Source organism: Hemicordylus capensis, chromosome 4, assembly GCF_027244095.1.
Source record: "Hemicordylus capensis ecotype Gifberg chromosome 4, rHemCap1.1.pri, whole genome shotgun sequence".
NCBI classification, from domain to species: domain Eukaryota; kingdom Metazoa; phylum Chordata; class Lepidosauria; order Squamata; family Cordylidae; genus Hemicordylus; species Hemicordylus capensis.
The window spans coordinates 260,116,266-260,139,064 of NC_069660.1; the positions used below are offsets into that span (position 1 = coordinate 260,116,266).

General features: G+C 41.5%; 1 protein-coding gene across 4 annotated transcripts in view; it reads right to left on the minus strand.

Annotated features, from left to right (window-relative positions):
* Window positions 1-667: 667 nt before the first annotated feature.
* Window positions 668-22,799, minus strand: part of LOC128321979 (kinesin-like protein KIF20A) — a 36,800-nt gene continuing 14,668 nt past the window's right edge. For all 4 annotated transcript variants that reach the window (XM_053242596.1, XM_053242595.1, XM_053242594.1 and 1 more), the window contains 11 exons: window positions 21,904-22,015; window positions 16,857-16,928; window positions 15,476-15,622; window positions 14,943-15,108; window positions 13,403-13,573; window positions 11,262-11,401; window positions 7,978-8,143; window positions 6,886-6,991; window positions 6,735-6,802; window positions 5,736-5,855; window positions 668-1,427 (listed from right to left, as the gene is read on the minus strand). In XM_053242596.1, coding sequence (XP_053098571.1) covers window positions 1,152-1,427; window positions 5,736-5,855; window positions 6,735-6,802; window positions 6,886-6,991; window positions 7,978-8,143; window positions 11,262-11,401; window positions 13,403-13,573; window positions 14,943-15,108; window positions 15,476-15,622; window positions 16,857-16,928; window positions 21,904-22,015 — 1,544 coding nt within the window. In that variant the 3' untranslated portion in view covers window positions 668-1,151. The remainder of the gene's footprint in view (window positions 1,428-5,735; window positions 5,856-6,734; window positions 6,803-6,885; window positions 6,992-7,977; window positions 8,144-11,261; window positions 11,402-13,402; window positions 13,574-14,942; window positions 15,109-15,475; window positions 15,623-16,856; window positions 16,929-21,903; window positions 22,016-22,799) is intronic.

Sequence of the window (22,799 nt, forward strand, 5' to 3'; positions counted from 1 at the left end):
GCATAATGCCACTAAATACCAGTTACAGGGGAGCAATGGCAGGAGAGGAGGTAAGCCCTCACCCCCTGCTGTGGAATTCTAGGAGGCATCTGATGGGCCACTGTGTAAAACAGGATGCTGGACTAGATGGGCCTTGAGCCTGATCGAGCAGGGTTGTTTTGATAATATTTTGATAATATCCCAAACCCAGAATCCCTGAATCTACTATTGGTGTTTTGAATGAAGCAAAGATATTAGCATCCCAAGATTACATTTCAAAATGTTGGTTTTAAATCCTGCTTTCTTTCCAAATCTAGCTCCACATCCACTCTTAGAGGAGTTAAGGCAAACTGAAGCCAACTACCATGGCTCTACTGCAAAACACTACAAAGGAGTACTGGTTTAAGCCACCACAGAGAAATTTTACTGAGCTCTAATTATAGTATAATTGTTTCCATGTTTTTTGCTTTTCCATTGGTGTAGCTGTACTAACCATGATGCTTCAAAAGGAAGCAAAGAGTGAAAAGCTAAATAATATAGGCAACTTGTGGGGGTGGTGAAAATAGTGGGGGTAGTAAATCCCCCCCCCTTTCTCCTTGTGCACACATGATAGTTATTTTGCAGAAAGCAAGGTACTTACTAGGGTGATTATTGGGATGGAGATCAAAACTTGCTCCTAGGCCTGGAATTACTGGAAACTATGTTTATTATCAAGTGTATAAAATAGTGAGCTTACATATTTATATCCAATTCCTTCACACAAGGAAAACAACTTAGCCAAAACACTTAGCAGCTTCTCATTTTTGCAACTTGTGAAGCAAGTTATGAAGGCCTGAACATTAGCTTCATGTCTTTAAACAGTGAAAAGAGTTCTGGAGTTTGGCCTAGTAGTTCAAGAAAGAAAGACAATTAAGTGACAGTGCATGAAACTGTTCTGGTATTCTTGATACAGATATTATCTGGAACTAAAAGCCAGAGCATTTGCTGCTGACTAACCCACGAGTTAAAATAAACAAGGCTGCACTACATTGTTGAAGAAACAACATCAAGTTCTTTCCCTTCAAGCGAGATGTTCATCTGTCTTCTCAGTGATTTTTCTACTATGATAAGTCACCAATATCATGTATTGACTAACTCAATAGCTGCAATTAACACAACTAAAAAGCTTCAACTTATTCTTTTACTTTACGTGGTCCTGGCGTTAGTTTCGGTGAAGCTGTAAGAGACTCATCAAGTTTTGCTGAGTCTTTGTCTCTGGAAGCTTTTGGAACTTCTGCTATAGTATATTTCAGATTTGCAAAGAAGCCTTTCTTAGATTTTTGGAGCTTAAAATCCTTTGTGCTTAGGACCTTTTTCCTTTCATCTAGTTGTGCTTGGAGAAGAGAGATGGTGGCTTCAAGCTCATGAACACGTTTCACCCAGTTTTGAAGGTCTCCAACTTCTTGTTCCTATGAAAGCAGAGATACATAAAAATAGCAATAGCAATAGCACTTACATTTATATACCGCTCTATAGCCGGAGCTCTCTAAGCAGTTTACAATGATTTTAGCATATTGCCCCCAACATTCTGGGTACTCATTTTACCGACCTCGGAAGGATGGAAGGCTGTCAACCTTGAGCCCCTGGTCAGGATCAAAATTATAACCTTCTGGTTACAGGGCGGCAGTTTTACCACTGCGCCACCAGGGTAAGAGTAGGATGGTTAGGGGTATTTTCTGTTCTTACTTCCATGACATCTTCTGAAGCTCATCATCTCAGCTGAATAGTCAGAATGTTTCCTAACATACATGAAACACAGAGACCCTAATGAAAATAGAATATTGGTACTTACCATGAAGGTTTCTTCTTGCTGGTGTAATGGAGGTCACCCATTGTGGCTTATCCCCACCCACAAGACAGGACGATGTAAATGAAGAGATCTTTAAGAGGCCCCTTGTGGGCAGATCCCTTCAATTCAGTTGAACAGCTTCAGCAAAGATAGCAACACAAAAATAGAACCGACGATGAGAAAGCTAGAGGGAACATGAAAAACCACAGTGGTGTACAGGCCATAAGCCTGAGGCCAGGAGGCTGGGGAAAAACAAGTTTAATAACCTGGCTAACAATAAATGGGGAAAACATACACTGCAAGAGATCCTCTACGATCCATGGGTGGGCATGGGAGACCTCCATTACACCAGCAAGAAGAAACCTTCACAGTGAGTACCAATGTTCCATTCTTTGCTGGTGTAGGAGGTCACCCATTGTGGGAAATACCACAGCTTACAACTCTGGGTGGGAAACATAAGGAAACTATTGAGGTGGGAGAACATGCTGGAGCACTCTTCAGCCAGAGGCAGCCCTAGCTGAAATGGAAGTGTCCAACTTATAATGTATAGAAAACATTGAGGGAGACTTCCGCGTAACTGTTCTACAGATCTCCTCTAGCAGTGCATTAGTAGAATGGGCAGCAGAATGGGACAGACTAACTAAAAGACCAAAGCTTCTGCGCGCGCGCGCAGAAGGCTCCCTGCACTTCGCAGAAGGCAGGGAAGGGGGCGGACGGACGGACGGACATCTCCCCGCCGCCCGCCCGAGCGCTATAGCACTCGGTCCAGGGCGAGATTTAAAGAGCTAAAATGGCTTGAGGGGGCTTCGGGGGCGGCAGGGAAGTATCCTGCCGCCCGATTTTGAAGACAAGAAGGAGCCCCGGAGCGGTGAGCGGGCGGCGAGCAATTCTGCGGCGCATTTTTTAAACTAATTATGGCGCCAAAGCAGCAAAGCGCAGGAGGGGTGAGTAAAGCCCCCCCCCGCCCTTAATGGAACCCCCCACCCTAACCCTCCCGAACCAAAACCACCCCTTGTCCAGACCGGTTCGGAGGCCAGTAGAATGGCCTCCGAACCGATCCGTGCACACTACTAGAGGAAAAGGAATTCCTGGGCATTAGATGTGAGGTCTGCCTCCCCAAATTGGAGGGTCTGTTCCAGGAGGAATGTTGAGCCAGTGGGGAATCTCTGTCGCAGAAAGAGGGACAGAAGGCACTAAATGGTTGAGAGAATTTCCGAGAAAGCCTTTTATACGCTCTCTCATGAGAAGAGGGGAAGGGCTTTAAGTTTATTTGTAACCTCCACCAAGATGTCTGTCTGTCTGTCTATCCCTCTCCTCTACAATCAAGAACATCTTTTGACCAGTAACAGCTGCATTCCAACTGACCTTAACCACCACAAGCTCCTCCTCCCTATCTGCATATAGAATCCCCACTGCCCAATCACCATGGTGCTTCTGCTCTCACAGGCTCCTCCCCCCATCTGCATATGGAATCCCCATTGCCCAATCAGGTGCTTCTTGTGAACTCTCACGAGAGCTGCCACACACAGGATTAGCCACGAGTATGCCGTAGAGAATTAAATAGATAGATCATATTATGGTCTGTAGACTAATAAGGCATATTGGTGATGATTTAACAACTCATCAATCCAGAATTTAGAGGCGTGATGAGAGACGCGATGGTATCTGCACTCATAGAAAAGGCTGAGGATTCATGGGCACAACGTAAAGAGGATTCTACCTTTCTTTCTGTGGAACTCCTGTCTTTTGGAACTATCATTCCAATGAAGAGAGCCACAACTGGAGCACTGGTGAAGGGCATCTTTAAGATGTCCAAAATCTCCTTTGAAAAACTGTAACAATTATTTATCTGACTGGGCCGTTTATTTGATGAGGGGTTCTATCACTCTTGTTTAATTGTTTCTACAAAACCCTCTGGCACATGAAAATTGGTCTGAGGAGCCTTAGATTTAGAAGGACTAGGGAGTCCCTAGATTGGGCATCCTGGGTAGCTACAGAGGTATCCTTCAGATCCAAGACCTTAATGGCCTGAGATAGCATGGGCTGAAAATCCTCCTGAAGAAAAAGACACTGCTTATTTGGGATAGATGAGGAAGCCTCATCAGATATCTCCCCTTCCTCAGAATCTGATGAACCATGCTGTATATCTGGGGACAAGGGATCTTGATCTGGAGATCCCAGGGGAATGTGGGGATCTGGGGATTCCCCCGCCAATTGCTCTGACAAATGCTTATGAGGAGAAACCCTCTGCTTAATTTTCCTAGGAGTCTTATGCTTCTCCCACCCCCCAAGACAGAGATTTCTCCGAAGAAGAAGATGAATATGAAGATGGTGACACAGGATGACTCGTCCTGGATCTTTTCCTTTCATGGTGAGATTTTCTTGACTTTTGAGTCTCTGATAGACTGTTGGATAATTTTTGTATCAAAGTCTGCCAATTGATTTGGTTATTCTGACCAGTAGGCTGATTAGGAAGGACTGGGCATGGTGTTGGATTTGAAAATAAATCCTTTCCGCCCCTGGGATGGGCTGAAAATGGTGTGTGTGTGTGTGTGTGTGTGTGTGTGTGTGTGTGTGTGTGTGTGTGTGTGTTGGGGGTGGGAGAGATTTGGAGTATTGGATAAGGGGCCCAATCCACCCTGAGGCAGGACTGGTCTCACCAGCTGCAGGCCTGCCACAGATTCCTGGTCATCCTCCTCGCTCTCCTCCCACATGCTCCGATAGTCCTTGTCTGGGGAAGCAGGATTGTGCGTGTCTTCCTCCTCCAAGGAGTGCTACTGCAAATTGCTGGGAGAGAGAAGTACTGGTGAAGAGCCTGATCAATCTGACACCTGTAATGGTTAAGGCGAGCCAGCTGGGAGCAATGAGTGAGTTCCACTGCTAATGGCGGGCATGGTGCTTATTTAAAAGCAGCTGGGCACTCAGACTGAGCCAAGAAGTGCAATGCGGCAGCCTGTTCCTGTTTGTGTGCCACCGGACTGTGGTGGCTTTAAGAACGACTGAAACTGGGGCTAGGACGCTCTCCCAGGTTGGAGGCTTGAGGAGAAGCCCAGCTGAGATGAGATGAGTCTTCCTTGCTGCCCCTAGTGATGGCGGCTGAGGAAGAGGCCTGTGAGGCCTTTTCAGGCCTCTGCTTGCTTTTGGGCGAGAAACAGTTCTCAATCCCATGCTTGCACATTTACCTTCCTTTGAACAGACACCATGAAAAGAATGGTAAAAGAGATGGGAAGAAAAAGAATTAATCTTTTTTTTAATACTAGGAGAACAAGAATCTGAAGAAAAGGTAAGATGCAGGAGTTAAAGAATTCACAAAAACAATAGGCATGAACAGTAATAAAAGATAAGGCAAGAAGTGGCTATCTGGAGTGAAAGCAGGACAAGAACTGAAGGGATCCACCCACAAGGGGCCTCTTAAAGATCTCTTGATTTACATGGTCCTGCCTTCTGGAGCAAGTGGGTGGGGATAACCCACAATGGGTGACCTCCTACACCAGCAGAGAATCACAGATTCTACAGACAAGATGATCTCCCTGTTGCTTGAATATGAAGGAAAAGAAATATAATCGTATGTAAATACTATACTTACAATTTATGCTAGAATAGCTTCAAATATAGTGCAATTTATATGATAACATCCCATATTTTTCATAGGCACCTTCCAAAATAAAAAGCAGAATCAGGATTTTTTTTTAAACCCACTAAACGTACATATTAAGACACACAAATAGATTTGAATAGAATCAAGAGCACAGAGATCTGATTTTTTTGGGGGGAAATTCTATTCTGCCAAGCTAGTCAGGTTAATATGTAGTCCATTTCAAGCATAACACTATTTCATGCATAATAGTATTACTAAGAAGCTCAGTCCAGTCACATACAGAACCACAAAACAGCCATACAGATAATGTTAAATACAATCATAACCAACCTTAAACATGACCATCTGCTTCAGTCTATTATTCTCTTCAGCTGTTTTTCTACAAATCTCCTTGGCATCTTGCAACATTTCATTTAATTTCTGTATTTTCAACTTCAGTGATTTTATTAACTGCAAGACGAATTCATTACTACAATCAAATGCTTCTGCACATTAAGGGAGAATGGAGCTTTATCATCATCATCATCGACTGCAATCTTCAACTGACTACACTTCTGTTATCTCTTAGGAAGTATTTGGGAAGCAGAGGTACACCTAGGTAATTTTGGAGCCTGGACCTAAAAGCCCACTCTGGCAAGTTAAGCATCAGCCTTCTATACACACACACACACACAGTATTTTTAGCATGTGGCTTCTTGAACTTGCAAGATAAAACAGGTATATTTATGCAAATATGCATTTGCATAAACATTCCAACATGCAACTTAACATATTCCAATCCCATATATTTCTTTCCCCACTTCCCCCCACCCCCACTAACAGATCGTTTGAAAACTTGAGATTGCTACTAATATATATATGACCCGTTGTTGCATTAAATTTCAGATTTTAAATATTTTACCCTCCCTGATCCAATCTGTACAAAGCCATATTACAAACAAACAGTACAGGGCACAGTGAGACATTGGTAGTAAGAGATACTCTTGTCCAGGGCTGAACAATTCTGACCCTCCAGCAGCTGTTGGACTAAACTCCCATCATCTCCTGCCATAATGGCCCATAGTCAGGGATAATGGTTGTTGTAGTCCTACACATAGGGACATGTAGTTGGACTGTGTTGGATAGTTCACATCCAACACAGAGGCTACTGCATATATACTGCTTTTAATTAATCTTGTGTTGATCCTTTATACAACCCAGCTCCAGCTTTCACCTGGCTACCATACACTTGACATACCAGAATCCTTAAAGATCTAATCTTACAATTTAAGTGACATTTATGCTTCATTTTTAACTCCAAGCATTATTTGATAATAGTGAAGAAGCTACCTCATCTTTTTCTTCACATTGTCTCTGCAAAAGGTATGAAGCTCTCTGCATCATCTTGGATTTGTCATCTGTGTGCAACAAACAAGTTTAAGAATATTCATACTGTATTCTAGGTAATAGTTAAGTTCAGGAATGTAGAATAGTTTCTTACCTGGATTAATTCCACCTTCTGTAGTATCTGATGTGGGACTTTCTGAAAATAAGGATTCTTGTTCTCCAAGTTTTAGTTTCAGCTGTAATATTTTCATATCTCTGTCCTGAGAAATAATAGTTTCTTTTATACAATGGTATATTATTTGACTGTACTGAAAGCCATTTTGGTTCTGATGATGATTTGATTTTTACATTTATATCCCACTTTTCCTTCGAGGAGCTCAGAGTGGTATACATGGTTATGTTTATCCTCACAACAACCCTGTGAGGTAGGTTGAAACCACTAATAGAGTAGTTAGCTATTCCTCCCCTCCTGCCCAAGAAAAATCTATATTAGCAAAGAAAAATACACAGCAGGTCAACTATGTAGCCATCCGTTCAATTGTCTTTAACGCCTATTATTTTCTTGACGATGACGACAAATCCATCCAAAGCCTTTGTATGGATGGGGTGGTATAGAAACATAATAAATAAATATTTATATACAAAGATTCCCAAAGCAGTTTACATAGATAAATAAAAATAAACTAGCTGGCCCAGGCAAAGAGCGTCTGCACCTCTAGTTCTCCCTCGTTCCCTGCCCCCTCCCTCTTTCTCTCTCACCGGCCTGGCCGCCGCTTTCTTTCCTGGAATGGGCACATGTCTGTTCGCCTTATCTTTCCCACTGTCGCTTTCCTCTCCCCCTCCCCTCACTCGTGAAATCTGCCATGCATGGGATTAGTGACAGGTATGCATAAGAGAATTAGATAGACAGACAAATAGACAGAGATCCCATTTCTTCACCAAAATGAAGTGCTGTGGAAAGAAACGTTTTATGCCACATGCTCCTTCTGGACTAGCTGTCTATATAGAAATACATATTTATCTCAAGCTTTCTTGATCAACTCCTGTTCATGCATCTGACAATGTACTCAAGTGATATATTATCATAATCATCTGGCATAACTACTTCAACAAATACATGACCACATTCAAAACAGGTAACTACTCTCCACCCCAATTTCATCTTTTAATAGAATGCTTGTATATGCTTCTGAGGAATGCCAATATTTGCAATGGACTAGGGTAACAGCTGTAAGGCAAGATGTACCTCAACTTTTGCTTGTTCAGCAATGAACTCTTCTATTGAAACATAATGCTCTTCAATTTGTTCCATCGCACACATATACGCATGCTTCTTTATAGCTTCCTTGTACATCTCAAATTTACTCTCCAGTTTTTCTTCATAATGTTCTTTTATGTCTTCTAAGCGCTTACTGGATAGGATTAACAGTGAGAGTCACCCAGTCAGGTTATAGCACACTTAAGTGTGTAGTCACTAGCCACAGTTGTTTTGCACCCATACTTAAATTAAGCTGCAATCCTATACACATTTGCCGCAGAGTAAGCTGCAGCTCGCAAGCAAACAAGAATAGGATTGCAGTGTGCACCACACAGAAAGAATGTGAAATGACACAGAAGGAATTTCGTTGGAGGAATTTGCATGAAATGTGCATGTATTGTAGACTGTTGTATCAGAAGCTCTAAGAAGAAATTGGGCCTGAAAGCACTGAAATAATAAACCCACATAATCTTATTAAAGTTTCATATTAAAAAAAATAATAATTCAGGACTTCTTGTACTTTCAAATTAATTACCTGGAAGAAAAACTGAAAAGGGGTAATATAGTCAAACACAAAAAGCCACAATCTTCAGAAACACAAATCTTCTAAAGTCACAGGATATGAGTGCTGAATTAAATGTTTACATGTATAATCCTAAGAACACTTACTCGAAGAGTTCTTGAATATATTGGGGCAAAAACACCCTTACTGGGCTGCCCTTCACCACTGCCAATATCTACTTGCTTGGCATAAAGCTGGCGAGTAGACAGATGGCAACAGCTGGTCCTCCTCCCTACCCTCCACCACTGTTTTTCACTTCCTCACCACCTCAGATCAAGAGTGAAAAGTGTTAGCAACAGTAAGCAGCAGCACTAGGTCCCAGCAATTGTCAACAGCAGGTCCCATGATGGGGAGCATGACCTCAGCAGAACCATGATGGCCCAACCATGACAGCCCTTACTTCCAAGTAAATCTGAATAGGATCTGCTCAGATCTTCATTTGGGCTACAGCAACTAAATCTGGAATTTAAATTACAGGATTAAGTTATCATATCTTGGACATCCTGTTACTATAGCAAAAACGGATGGCTGATTATGGAGGATCCTAGAATTAAAATGAGGGTATACTCCTTACTTGGCATTCCACAGCATTGGAGAAAAGGGGCTTCTGGATCCACACAATTATAGTAGGGTATTACACCCACGGTAGTGAGACAGCATAAAATGTTTGTGTTTTAATTTTATTATAATAGGGTTACAACAGTGCATATAGCATAATCAAGGATGGCAATTATATATATAACTTTTTTAAGGGAAGAGAAGAGGCATATATGAAGAACTTTGGGTTCTAGACATGGTTATGATCCCTTTCAACATGAAAAGCTTACATTGTGGGAGAATACCTGTTTGAAAATGGCTTGTAAATCTTTTTATTGGGCTAATTGAGCCTCCCACAACGTCATTACACTTGATCAATTGATCTCTTCTTAAGCCATTTTTACATCTTTTGAGACTTTGGAAGCCAAGTTTGATTTACCTTTAAACGTTAGCTGGCAGTTTATTCAGCTAAAATATTTGCTATCACAGCTTTTTGGTCCTGATGCGATTGCAGCTTCTGAAACTCCATTTCTGTTATTAGATCTGGAACATTTTTATTGGATGCACCTAAGCCTGTAACCGTGTACACTATCAGAAGCTTAAAGTTATTGATAAAATTGATAGATTATATCTGAGATCTTTGGAATAATGGTCTTGAATACCCTGTCTTATTAAATCAATTGTGGGTTGCTTTGAAAGCAGTGAAACATGTCTCTTTGGATTTTAAAATGAGGCTAATATAGCATGAACCTTTATTCTATGTTTACTGGAGACCTCAGAGAATGTTTAACAAGGGCTGATCACAGACTTCGAGATGTTAGACGTGTAATCTCTATGAGGATACACTTACACATATTTGGTTCTGTCCAGTTATTGTGCCATTTTTGCTTGAAGGTCATAAGGTGGTTACTATAACATTGCAGCAGTCATTGCCTGTCAAGGACGCTCATATGTTGTTCGAGTACTTCCCCAGCATATGAAATCTAGCAACATGGAATCTAGCAATCCATCAAGAGGAGAGCTGGTCTTGTGGTAGCAAGCATGACTTGTCCCCTTTGCTAAGGAAGTCCAGCCTGGTTGCATTTGAATGAGAGACTACATGTGAGCACTGTAGGATATTCCCCTTAGGCAGGGATTCTCAAACTTGGGTCCTCAGGTGTTATTGGACTTCAGCTCCCATAATCCCCAGCCTCAGTGGCCTTTGGTTGGGGATTATGGGAGTTGAAGTCCAATAACACCTGAGGACCCAAGTTTGAGAATCACTGCCCTTAGGGGATGGAGTATCTAGGTTCCAAGTTCCCTCTCTGGCATCTCCAAGATAGGGCTGAGATTCCTGCCTGCAACCTTGGAGAAGCCGCTGCCAGTCTGTGCAGACAACACTAAGCTAGAGAGACCGATGGTCTGACTCAGTATATGGCTTCCTATGTAGATTCTTCATGCTTGGGGGAGCTGCCAAAAGGATTATAATACACCACTGGAAGGATAAATTTACTCCTGAACTGCAGTTTTGTATAACTGACATGTGTACCTTGTCAGCATCTGAACTGCCCCCCTTGCCCAGAAAACTGATGAAGAAGAATTTTGGTCAAATTTTCATGAATTGTTTATGCTTGAAGACAAAAGATATATCCTTAGAAGAGGGGTCCCTCCCTGCAATTCCCTTTCTTTCCCCCCTAGGAAGGTTGTATTTTATTATGTTAAAGTTATGTTTAAGATAGCATAAAATTTTAAGAGACTTGCAGATTAATAGAACACATTTAAAGTATTGCTTAGAAGGCTAGAATATGATGTTGAAAACAGCAAGGCAAGTTTCTAGCCAAATATTTTGAAACAGTCTGGGATGCAACACAAAATAAAGATCACGTCAGCCCAATGGCCTGCCCCATTCAGCATCTTTGTACAAGTTCATAACTGGATGCATCACTTTAGAACTGACTATTCATTATCAAGAGATAACTCGAACTGGTCTGCCCACACAGCCCTTATTTTCCTTGGCACTACAAAGCTCTAAAGCAGGGGTTGCCAACCTTGGGTAGCCCAGATGTTGCTTGACTACAACTCCCATCATCCTCAGCCACAACGGTCAAAGGTCATTGTGGCTGGGAGTGATGGCAGTTGTAGTCCAGCAACATCTGGGGGACCAAAGGTTGGCATGCCCTACTCGAAGGCTTACCTCCAGGCCTCTTCTGTTTCCATCAGCTGCTGAAACATTGCTTCGGCCATCTCTTTACGTATATGCACCTCAAGCAGTAGTTTGTTTCGTCTTTCTGCAACCAGCTTTTCCTTTAGGATCTCGGTAGTTTTCAGGAGATCCTGCAATTATTTTATTTGTAAGCTGAGGAGTCAAACTAAGAATGAGGAAGAGTCGATACCCCACTGCTGGCTACTATAAATTGCTGTTCATTAGAGGCCAGCACTGGAGGTTGTCACAGCATCTCACATTTGTGAAAAAAACCTGCTTCACAGAAAAAGCCTCAATTCTCTTGTTTGCTGACAGACTGAGGCAGGTATCAGTACTAAGAGCAATAGAAATAAAAATACATCTACTTGACAATACAGATTATCCTCTATTATGTTAGATTATCCTCTAACAACAGGGCATTAAACAAGAGGGCCGCAATTGAAATAACTGGAGGAAACAGGATTTAAATGTGATTAACAATTTATAATCTGATCTCATGCATGTTTCTGTCCAACTAAGTCCCAATGAGCCCAATGGGACTTACTTCCAAGTAAGTGTAAATAAGGTTACACTCTTCTATTCTATGCACATTTACTCAGAATTAAGTTCCATTATATGCTATGGAGATCACTCCCCTACTATATGCAATGAGGCTTATTCCCTTGTGTGTTTAGAATTGCAGCCTAAATTTATCAAAACTTCAAATCCTTAAACTAACCTACTAATGACTCTTTCTTCCCCTCCACTTCAGTGCTTGGATAAAGTAAACAGCTGTGGAGACAGCACCTGTTGCTGATAAGTCACACAAGTTCTAAGATCAGGACCGGGGCACTTTCCAGACTAGCTGCTCAGCAGCAACAAAATGCCTCCATTCAGGCAAGTCACATTCAAAATGTAAACAGTAGGGAGGGCAGTCTCGCAGCAACTAACAACCCGAAAAATCAGCAAGTTTTTAACGCCAGATATACTACATCCTAGCTCTATATTGCAGCAATTAAATTCGAAACAAGGCATTGGAAATGTCAATGGTACCCTGTTGTCCGCGTAGGGACTGCGGTGTCATGATGCAGGAAGTGTGGAAGCACACTTCCTAGATACGTCCTGACCCCGTTGTAGGGTCTAGTCTGGAAAACACCCAGGTGAACCACCTGGTCAACCACCAAAGCCTATTCCATAATGAAACACATTTAGTGGAGACACTTTAGCAGCAGCAAGATGTCAGGTTTAGGAGGAAGTTCTTAGAAGGTCTATTACTCATGTTAAGAATTGTGGTGGACTTAAAGGAAAATTACTCAGAGTAGTCTCATTGCCTATTTTTCCTTTTAATTTCAATGGGATTGCTTTGAGAAATTGTCTTCAGTATGTTAGTCTGTGAAATTCAAATGTGTCTGTGGGATAGTGTTTCTTCCTGACCTGAAGTTTTATGTATTTTAAACCCATTTGCCAGGTAGTAGATCTGGCAGGGTGGGGGTGTTTCTGAAAAGAACATAGCCAGATGTCATAGCCATCACAAGCACCTTTAAAGAGACGAGTGCCACCTAGCCCTATTCATCACAATGTGAAATCTCAAATAAAGGGGCAAGTAGGCAGTTAGATCAGATATCTTATGTAACAGTGACATCTGGACCACAATGCACCACACAATAGGCGCCATTTTAAGCAGCCATCTATTTCATTCAGCTCATGCATAAAGCTTTTCTATGTCAGTAGGCAGGTCCCATTAATGCTCAGGGCTCATTAGCACTCAAGGTACCAGAGAGAACAACCAGCCAGTAGCTTTTAAAGAAGTGGGCACTTGAGCACCACCTTGTTAACAGTGAGAAGAACACTGTCGTCGGGTACACACACCAGCGAGGCCACCTCCTTCAGCAGTTATTGGAAGCCTCACATCCAATTCTCAGCTATGCCAGGACAACCTTCTGCCTACTGTTCTTGAGAGATGCATTTGACCATGAATAAAATAACCATTTGAGCTCAAAGAGTTGAGAAAGGCAAGAAATGTAGTACATTAATGTGCTTTTTGCACAACAACAATGTCTAGAGATTCTTTCGACTTATTCTTCTGCCTTTATGACTAAGGTAAACTGATCAGAAATAGAGCACAACAGGTATGCTTTACAGTTTTAAATTACCTCATGGCTCATAACGGCAACATCCATTTCCTCTTCTTCAGAGGAGATGTGTGAAACCTCTGCAATTTCTTCAGCAGATGTGTCATCAAAATGCACTGTGGGCCTATTTCCCCTTCCAATATATTTTTTTGGGAAATAATCAAAGATTTGGGGCTGAAATGTTTGAATAACCTGGAGGGAGAAAGTATAACCATAATGGCTTAAATTAAAAGGAAAGGTAAGTAACCTCTATCTATTTTAGCTTAGCCCTAGTAGGGCAAAATGGTACAACAGGAATTTTGAACGAACAACAACTTCATTTATTGGCTACTCCATAACAGTTCTCTAAGTAGCTCACAAACAGAACAGAAACATAAAATTAAAAGCAAAATGAAAACCACACACACCACAAACATGCAATGAAAATTAGGCAGTAAAACTGTACTCTTCAACTGAAATTATTGTTCATTTAAGGGAGTAACAGTTCTACTGCCAAATTTTAACAAAGTCTGTTCTATGTGCATTCAACATTTGTTCACAAAGCACATTGGTAGTTCAAATAGGATGCACCAAGTTTACTTCAAGGCAAATTTCCCTTATTCAGTAACACTCAAATGTCTTGCTTCAGATGATCTAATTTATCTATGATAATTGTACACTGCCCCAAACCAAACTTCTATCTCTGGGCAGTTTGCAGCAAAATAAAACAAATTAATGTCATCAGAAGACTTCCCTCTTTAAACGCAGATTTAGCCCAGTCAGACAAAGCTGTGAAGGGCTGGGTGCCCAGTTCTAAGAGAAAAAGTGGTATGTGGCTCCTGCCACACCTGCCCTGATTTGTACACAAAAATGGAGAACAAATGTTCTGTCTAGCCTTTAATATGAGGAATAAGCTAATATCATCAAGTCTTTGTGCTATTACAAAAATAGGTCAGTCATATCTTCCAAAGCAAATTAATCTCTACTTTCTACAGAATTTTTTAAAAGAACAACCCAGTACTAGTGACCTGCTTTCCAAATGAAAATCTAAGAGTCTTTTTTTTTTTTAAGAGGGGGGGCTTTTCTATTCAAATGAAAGATTTATCCATATTTTCCTTTTTATGAGGACAGTTACTGCAACATATGACCTCAAGCTAGGAAAACAAAAGACCCTCAAGAACTTGCAGAAAATTAAGAATATCCATTAGCAAAAAGAAACATCATGCAAGTGTACTTTTACTCCAGCATATCAGGACATGAATTTTAAACCAGATTAGAAATGGTAACAACTACTTGACTTTAAACAGCAATTAAAATTACATCAGAGTAAAAGGTTTATTGTAAAGAATCTGTGAATGAGGATAACTTCTTGTTGGGGGTGTGTGGAAATGGCCTTTTTGGCTATGTATGCCCTGGTCCTAAGATTACAGTCTAGGCGCACAGATAAATCTTGCATGTGTTGAATTGCAGAATCAGAAGGGATGCAACCATAGTTGACCAAATTCCAAAGATATACTACGGAAGACAATGGTGCAACGTACTCTGTACTTAGAGCATTGTGCGGGTATAGAATCTTACTTACTTGCTTAGCTACTGCAGAAAATTTCATTACGTGTAGTGTCTCATCATACATAGAGGCACATTGGTTAATGTTGACAATCATACAAGCATTGCCTTTACCACAGAAGAATGGTTGAAATAAACGGGTCAGTTTACTCTCTCTGAAGGGAATATATGCTGGCCTTAACCTTGGAGAGAGAAAAGGTATGAATATTGTATCTGAATCACAAAGAAGTTGAGTTTGGAACTGTGAATTGGCTGAAGCAGCAGTACATTAGAGTTCAAGAACACCCTGGAAATCCAATGCACAGTTTGCAGCTTTGCTGACTGTTTCAGGCATATCTGATTGCTTATACCTGTTCTGCTGATATATTTATAAATTAAATAAATATTACAAACACCCCTATATGACTTCAATGTTCTCTTATCCAAAGAAAACTAATCCTTGTTATACACCCCTGGGACTTCTCACCATTCAGAAAAGAGAGGGCAACATAATGTTGGGCTTAACTGTTTTAAGCAGAATAAGTTCCAAAATTCACTTTTGTAACTTACTTAGGATTTTGATTCTGTTTCAGTGCTGCGATGCATTTCCCAAGAATAAGAAGAGAATTATTAATATTGCCTGCTTCTTTAAGTCTGTCTCCAAAAGAGTGCGTTTTATTGCATCGTTCTGATCCAGCCAGGTCACATAGAGATAGTCTGCACAAATAAATGTATGAAGTTAAAGCTTAGACAGGTTGGTATAACCTTAGATACACTCAGTTAAATTTTCAGTCGACCAGTATTCAAAAAATCAGCCAATTAAACTTCTTCTTAAAAAACACTTATATTCTGCATCTATCCAAGAGGAGCCTCACTATACAACCACCAATAAAATCATATAATATAAACATAAATGAAGCAGCAAACAAAAGACATCAATGAACAATAAATTCAATAATACACACTCTAATTTCAAATGTTCCCATACAACAAATATTTATATACTGCTTTTCAACAAACGTTTCCAAAGCGGTTTACATAAATAAATAAATAAATAAATAAATAAATAAATAAATAAATAAATAAGAAAGATAGTCCCCTGTCCCCAACGGCCTCACAATCTAAAAAGAAACACGAGATAGAAACACAAGATAGCACAGTACCTCATGGGAGATACTGTGCTGGTGGTGGATAGGCCCGTTACTCTCCTTCTGCTTAATAAAGAGCATCACCACGTTCAAAAGCCTCTTTGCTCAGTTACCAGGGGTAAAGTGACAAAGTAGAAGCTACATATCACAAACCAAGCAGTGAAGGAGTCCAACAGGCCTCATATGTGGGAGCAACCTAGATGCCACTATCAAAAAGGGCCCTACCTCACATGGGCACACCATATTTCCAATGGGGGCAAGGCTCAAAGCAGAGGCTCTGAAGAGGACTTACATGAGCAGCTAGGTTTATACAGATGTCATTAATGGAAAAACAAGATACTGATCCAGCTTTATTGCGTGTGTGCGCATGTTGCAAAGCATATGGAGTTATCCTGTTCATCTTTATAAATAAGACAACTTCCCCCCATACACATACAGCAGAAGGATCTACATAGTGCAGAATCAAATACTCTAATTTGCCTGAGTACATTCATAACAATATATTGTGTCTGCCAAACTTCTTCTTACCAGCAAAGGCATGAGAGAGAGAGAGAGAGAGAGAGAGAGAGAGAGAGAGAGAGAGAGAGAGAGAGAGAGAGAGAGAAACACGAGGCAAAGTGTACATAAAGTTCCTGTATACTGACTGGCACCAAGGAAAAGAGCTCCAAGCTCAAAAGCTAGTATTTAACATTTTACCAGTTTACAGTCAGCATACTTGGTTTTCCTCAGCTATTTTCCTAGAACACCATCACAAAGAAATACACATTCCAGTATATGTACTGCAGCAGTGAGAATACACTCACTCAGAGACTCCAAGAATCTGTGGCACATTCTCATCACTCAAGTTGAGCAGTCTGATAGAAAATATACTGTGACTAGAAGGAAACAGATACATGCTTTTAGTTGTTTTGCTTCAGTTCTCGATACTGTGCATATCTCCCTCTTATGGCCTTTTGGTGACACAGTTAATAAACCAGTGCAAATACACATTTAACTTTTACCTAGAATTCTATTAAGATTTTTATTTATTTAATGCATTTTATAATACTGCCCTATATAAAACCTCAGGGTGGTTTACAATTTAAACAAACAGCAACTAAAACCTAAGAATCGCATAAAACAGATTAAAAGTACCATAAATAAAACTTTAACACATCATAAGCTAAAAGTGACCATGGTATCCTTTTGGAAAGGCTCCCAAAAGGCTTCGGGAGTTGGAGACGCTGCATTGCGGTGATTTCGCTTCTGTCTCCAGGGTCACTATAAAAGAGTTGCCATGGGGGAATTTTGTTTGGGTTGACCTGTGGGGTTCCTCAGGGGTTGATCTTATCCCCTAGGCTTTTTAACGTCTATATGAAGCCGTTGGGAAAGGTCATCAGGTTTGGAGTGAGGTGCCACCAGTATGCTGATGACGCCCAGCTCTATCTCTCTATTCCATCTCAGTCAGGAAAGGCAGTTGAGGTGCTTGACCGTTGCCTGCAGGCGGTAATGGGCTGGATGTGGACCAATAAATTGAAGCTGAATCCAGATAACATAGAGGTGCTGTGTGTTAGGGGCTCTCGAGTCTATGAAGTGGGGCGAGATCCCATTCTTGATGGGGGTTGTACTACCCCAGAAAGAACAGGTGCTTAGCTTGGCGGTACTCCTATTCGTCACTGTTGCTGGAGGCCCAGGTGGCAGTGGTAGCCAGGAGTGCCTATTTTCAACTTTGGCTTGTCCGCCAGCTACGGCTCTTTCTGAACAAAGATAGCCCCAAGTCTCAAGTCTTTATTTCAGTCTTTGACCAGCATAAACAGAGATAGCCTGGCCATAGGAATCCATGCTCTGGTAACTACTGTGGGGCTGCCTCTGAAAACGGTTCGGAGGCTGCAACTAGTGCATAATGCAGCAGCAAGACTGCTGATGGGCACTTCTGGCCAGATGCAAATCACACCCAGTCTTAAAGGAACTGCACTGTTTGCCAATTTGCCACTGAGCCCAATTCAAGGTTTTAACACGGACGCATAATGCCCTGAACAACCTGGCCCCCAAATACCTGAAGGAATGCCTTCTCTCATATAAACCTTCCCATCAGTTAAGATCTGTAGGAGAGGCCCTCTTGGTAGTGCCACCGTTGCCAGGGGTATGGGCACATAAGAGGGCTTTCTCTGTGGTGGCCCTGTTATAGCCAGCATGGCCAAAGGTAATGGACTAGACCCAGAGTTTGGTTCAGAACTCAGGCCTATTTCCAATAGCAATTTTCAGCTCAGAGAAACACTGATGCGAGGCCTCACCCAACTCCGAATGAAATGATTAACTCTTTTGACTCCCTCTGTTAATTGAATTGTGAAGGTAGCATTGTCTCTCAGTGTTTGTGAAGACACAATTAACTTGCTCTCAGGTAATCGCTGACAGGATGCTCATCATGATGTCACCTATTGTTCTGCCTTAGTCAAATGTGTGGATTAACTAGCCTCAAACATGCACCCCTTTTGCTGTGACTTTAAACATTCTTCCTCTTAGAATCACACAGGTGTACACAAGAAGTAATTTAATTACTGTTTAACACATATAGTTTGGCTTCTTCCTTCTTTCCTAACATCTTTGACTTTTAACATTCCTTAGGGACAAGGCGGCAGAAGATGCAGATTTGCCTTGGGGAATGTCAATAGAACAAACAGCTAACAGAAGATAGAACTCAGATCCTGTGTACCCTGACTGACTTAATATCCTGAGCTAACTTTGATAATTAAAAGAAAATATCCAGAGGATAACAGGAATGGACACCTTTTGTGATCCAGGAGACTCAATGGACATCAAAGGATGAAACCAGTATAAGGAGGAGTCTCTGGACATTGCAAATTAGCAAGCTTTGCCTAACAAGCAGATCTTTGCTCAAGAGCCATCTCAGACTTTGCTGCTAAAGCTGCGGGGCTAAAAGCAGGAACTCTTTCCATGGACAGGGACTGTTGGTGACCTCTGCTGTGTAGTGAGAGGTCAAGACTTCCCCAGCTATGGTACTCTCACTTTCCACCTCACTCTGAGCAATCTACCAACAGCCTGCTTGAAGACTGCCTTGCTTCCAAGCTCCTAATATCCAGCACCAGCCTTCTTGCAGCTGAAGCCTACATTGCTCTCAAGCTCCAGCAATGAACAAATCCCTTGAAGCCCTCTTCATGAACCTGGTGAGATGCTCATCCAACACACAGCCCAGCCTGCTTCCCTACTTCCCTCCTCCCTACTAAGCACTGCCATTCCCTTCCTGAGCCCTCTCTTCCTCCTCCTCTCTCAGTTTCTCTCTAAATGATTTATTGGGATTTATTAGACAGCTACAATTATTGATTGCACACACATATGATAGCTACGCAACTGAATCAGACATGTTTAACTTTGATGACCTATTCTGAATTTTCTTCTGATGAGCAACTTTCTATAATAAAGCCCATTGAATCATTTGGGAGTGTTTTTGATCTTCTTTCTACCTTTGCACCCAGACTATACATGGTCACTGTATAAAAAAACTGGTCACTTTGTGACACTGATGAAACAAGCCTAATTTCATATCTATTATACAAATCAGACTTGGTTCACAACAGGCCCTAGGTTGTGGAATGCCCTCCCCTCTGAGGTGCGACAAGCGCCAACACTGTGCACATTCAGGAGAATGGTGAAGATGCACCTCTTAACCGTGGCCTCTGACTAGAAATGTAGCCGTTCTTCCCCTCTCAGGCACTATCTTTTACTGTATTTTTGATTTTATGATGTTGTATTTTAATTATGTTTTATATTGGTTTTATTGTAACCTGCTCCAAGACCTTTGGGTATAGGGTGGGCTAGAAATGTAAATAAAATAAATAAATAAATAGAAGCTTGATGAAAAGGTGTGTTTTCAAAAGTTGCTTAAAAACCACCAGAGATGGGGAGATTCTGATTTCATTTGGGAGTGTGTTCCAGAGCCTAGAGAAGGCCTAGTTTTGGGTCACCACCAAGTGAGCCGGTGGCAACCGCACCTGCCCTGATGATCTTAATACACAGCAGGGTTCATGAAGAACAAGGTGCCCTCTTAACTACCCTGGGCCCAAGCTGTTCAGGGCTTTATAGGTAATAACTAGCACTTTGTATTTTGCCTGGAAACTTATTGACAGCCAGTGTAGCTATTCTAAAATAGGAGTCAAGTGGTCTCTAAGGAGACCAACCTGGCTGCTGCATTCTGAACCAGTCGCAGATAAGTATGTAAACCCATTTCATGTGGGGCTAAGAACAATTAACTTAAGGAGATGTAGTGAATGCCCAGCAAGAGGAAACCAGACCAAATCAGAATAAGGCTGCAATCACTAGAACCAAATTGAGGGAATATCATCTTATTTTAAATTGGCTTGCTGATTACTCTTTTACAGCCATTTTACACTTTTATTATTTTAGTATGCTTCACAGAAGACACTTTTATACTCCTTTCATAATTTGTGTCATTTTGATTGTTTTTATAGTTTTAGTTGTGTATCTTACTGCTTATGAAAGCTGCCTTGAATGTTTGGGAAAGGCAGGGCAAACATCTTTTGAAAACCAACAACTATTACAGAGCTGCTGTAAGACTCCAGTGATTTCTCTTTCAAATGAAACCATAATCCAAATAGAACTGCACCCCTGCAACCTCTCACCATTCAGAAAAGTGAGGCGGAAAGGTGCTTAATAATATCAATGGCCAATAGGAAGGAATTTAGGACACCCACCCTAATAGAAGACCTCAAAAATAAAGAACTGCTGGAGATAGGTGGTGGATGACCATGTCTCTTTAATACTCTGAAGCTTTCAGATTGGACAGATCAGGGTTGGACCGGTGGTGCTGCCATTAAATAAGGACATGTGTGTGCCCGGGGAACCTCAAAGAATCTATTGCCTGTAACAGAGCTATGTAACTAGAAGATGGCTCCCAAAATGAATCATTTGTGTTAATTGTGATATAAAGATACTTCCAGCCTGGAGTTCTAGAATTCTCAGTCTTCCAAGAGGAAAAGGTATTGCTGTTGTAGGATAAAACCTAGAACTCCTTTAGGTGCTGCTAATGACCTACAGGCACCATGCAGTTTGGGACCGGTCTGGGATACTTGAGGGACTGCCTGCTCCCAAGGGTTGCTGCCCACTTGACGAGGTCATCTGAGGGGGCTCTGCTCCGGGTGCTGACAATGAGGGAGGCTAGGTTGTCGTGTAGTTGGGACAGGGCCTTCTCTGTTGCTGCCCCCAGACTCTGGAATGCTCTCCCAGTGGATATCCACTCCTCAGTCTCCATCACAGTTTTTAGAAAGCATGTCAAATTGTGGCTTTTTACCCAGGCTTTTATATGATTGTCTCTGCTGCTGCTTCTGGTATTTTGTACTGTTTTTATGCTTGTGTTTTCATTTTTTATTTTTTAAATCAGATTTGTTTGGGGGTTTTTTTAGCTCAATGTTTTAATGTGTCTTTTTTATAACCTTGTTTTTAAATTTTATTGTGAGCCACCTTGGGATTTTCTTAATGAAAAGTGGGGCATAAATGTAACAATTAATCAATCAATCATTGAGTTTTTAAATTGTGACTTACATTGGTTACTTAGGGAGCTGCTTTATACTGGGTCAGACCATCAGTCCAGAGGAGGCTGGTCACTACAGTAGATTGGGCAGTGCCCCAGCCATTTTCAATACCTCAGAACACATGATCATCTCTCCCCCTCCTTCCCTACTCCCTTGCTTATTTATATTCAGTGTCTTTCTTTTTCACCCCCTCTAGTTTCTCCTATCTTTACTTGTACTTTCACCACTTTCCAGCAGAGGGCTTGCTTGTTTTATCTGGATTGTAGACTTGCCATTGGCTTCAAAGGAAGGATGTATAGCAAACCTTCTGCTTGATTGCCGATTCATTCTAGTGCATGCCAAGCTTCTATTCTTGTTTCCTGTTTTAAGTATTTTGCAAGCCTCTTCCACGCTATTTACATTGATCCACTTTAAGTCTGGGGAGAGAAAATATTTTAGAAAACCCAGTTTTTAAATGTTATGCATACCAAGATATACTTGTATTCTAAATAATAATGGGAGAACAGTTAGTGTATGGTCATAATGGGAGCTAAAGGAAGATCTGGAAAAGCAGCTAAAGATGAAACACAAATGATGTTTAGTTGTATTAGAAACAGGAAGCATATCAGAAATCATTACAGTCAAATTATGGATTAAAGAAGCAGCGTATAATCTTGATGAGGACCCAAGAGATGGTTTAGATCTGCCAGTTCTGGATGGGGTTACACTCCCCCTGAAATATCAGGTACGAAGCCTGGGAGTGCTCTTGGACCCAAAGCTCTCCCTGGTTTCTCCGCTTGAGGCAGTGGCCAGGAGTGCTTTTTATCAGCTTTGGCTGATTCATCAGCTATATCCATTTCTAGAGGCGAATGACCTTAAAACAGTGGTACATATGCTGGTAACCTCCAGACTTGACTACTGTAATGCATTCTACATGGGGTGCCTTTGTACGTAGTCCAGAAACTACAATTGGTACAGAATGCAGCAGCCAGACTGGTCTAGGAACATAGGAAACTGCCATATACTGAGTCAGACCATTGGTCTATCTAGCTCTGTATTGTCTTCACAGACTGGCAGTGGCTTCTCCAAGGTTGCAGGCAGGAATCTCTCTCAGCCCTATCTTGGAGAAGCCAGGAAGGGAACTTGAAACCTTCTGCTCTTCCCAGAGCGGCTCCATCCCCTGAGGGGAATATCTTGCAGTGCTCACACATCAAGTCTCCC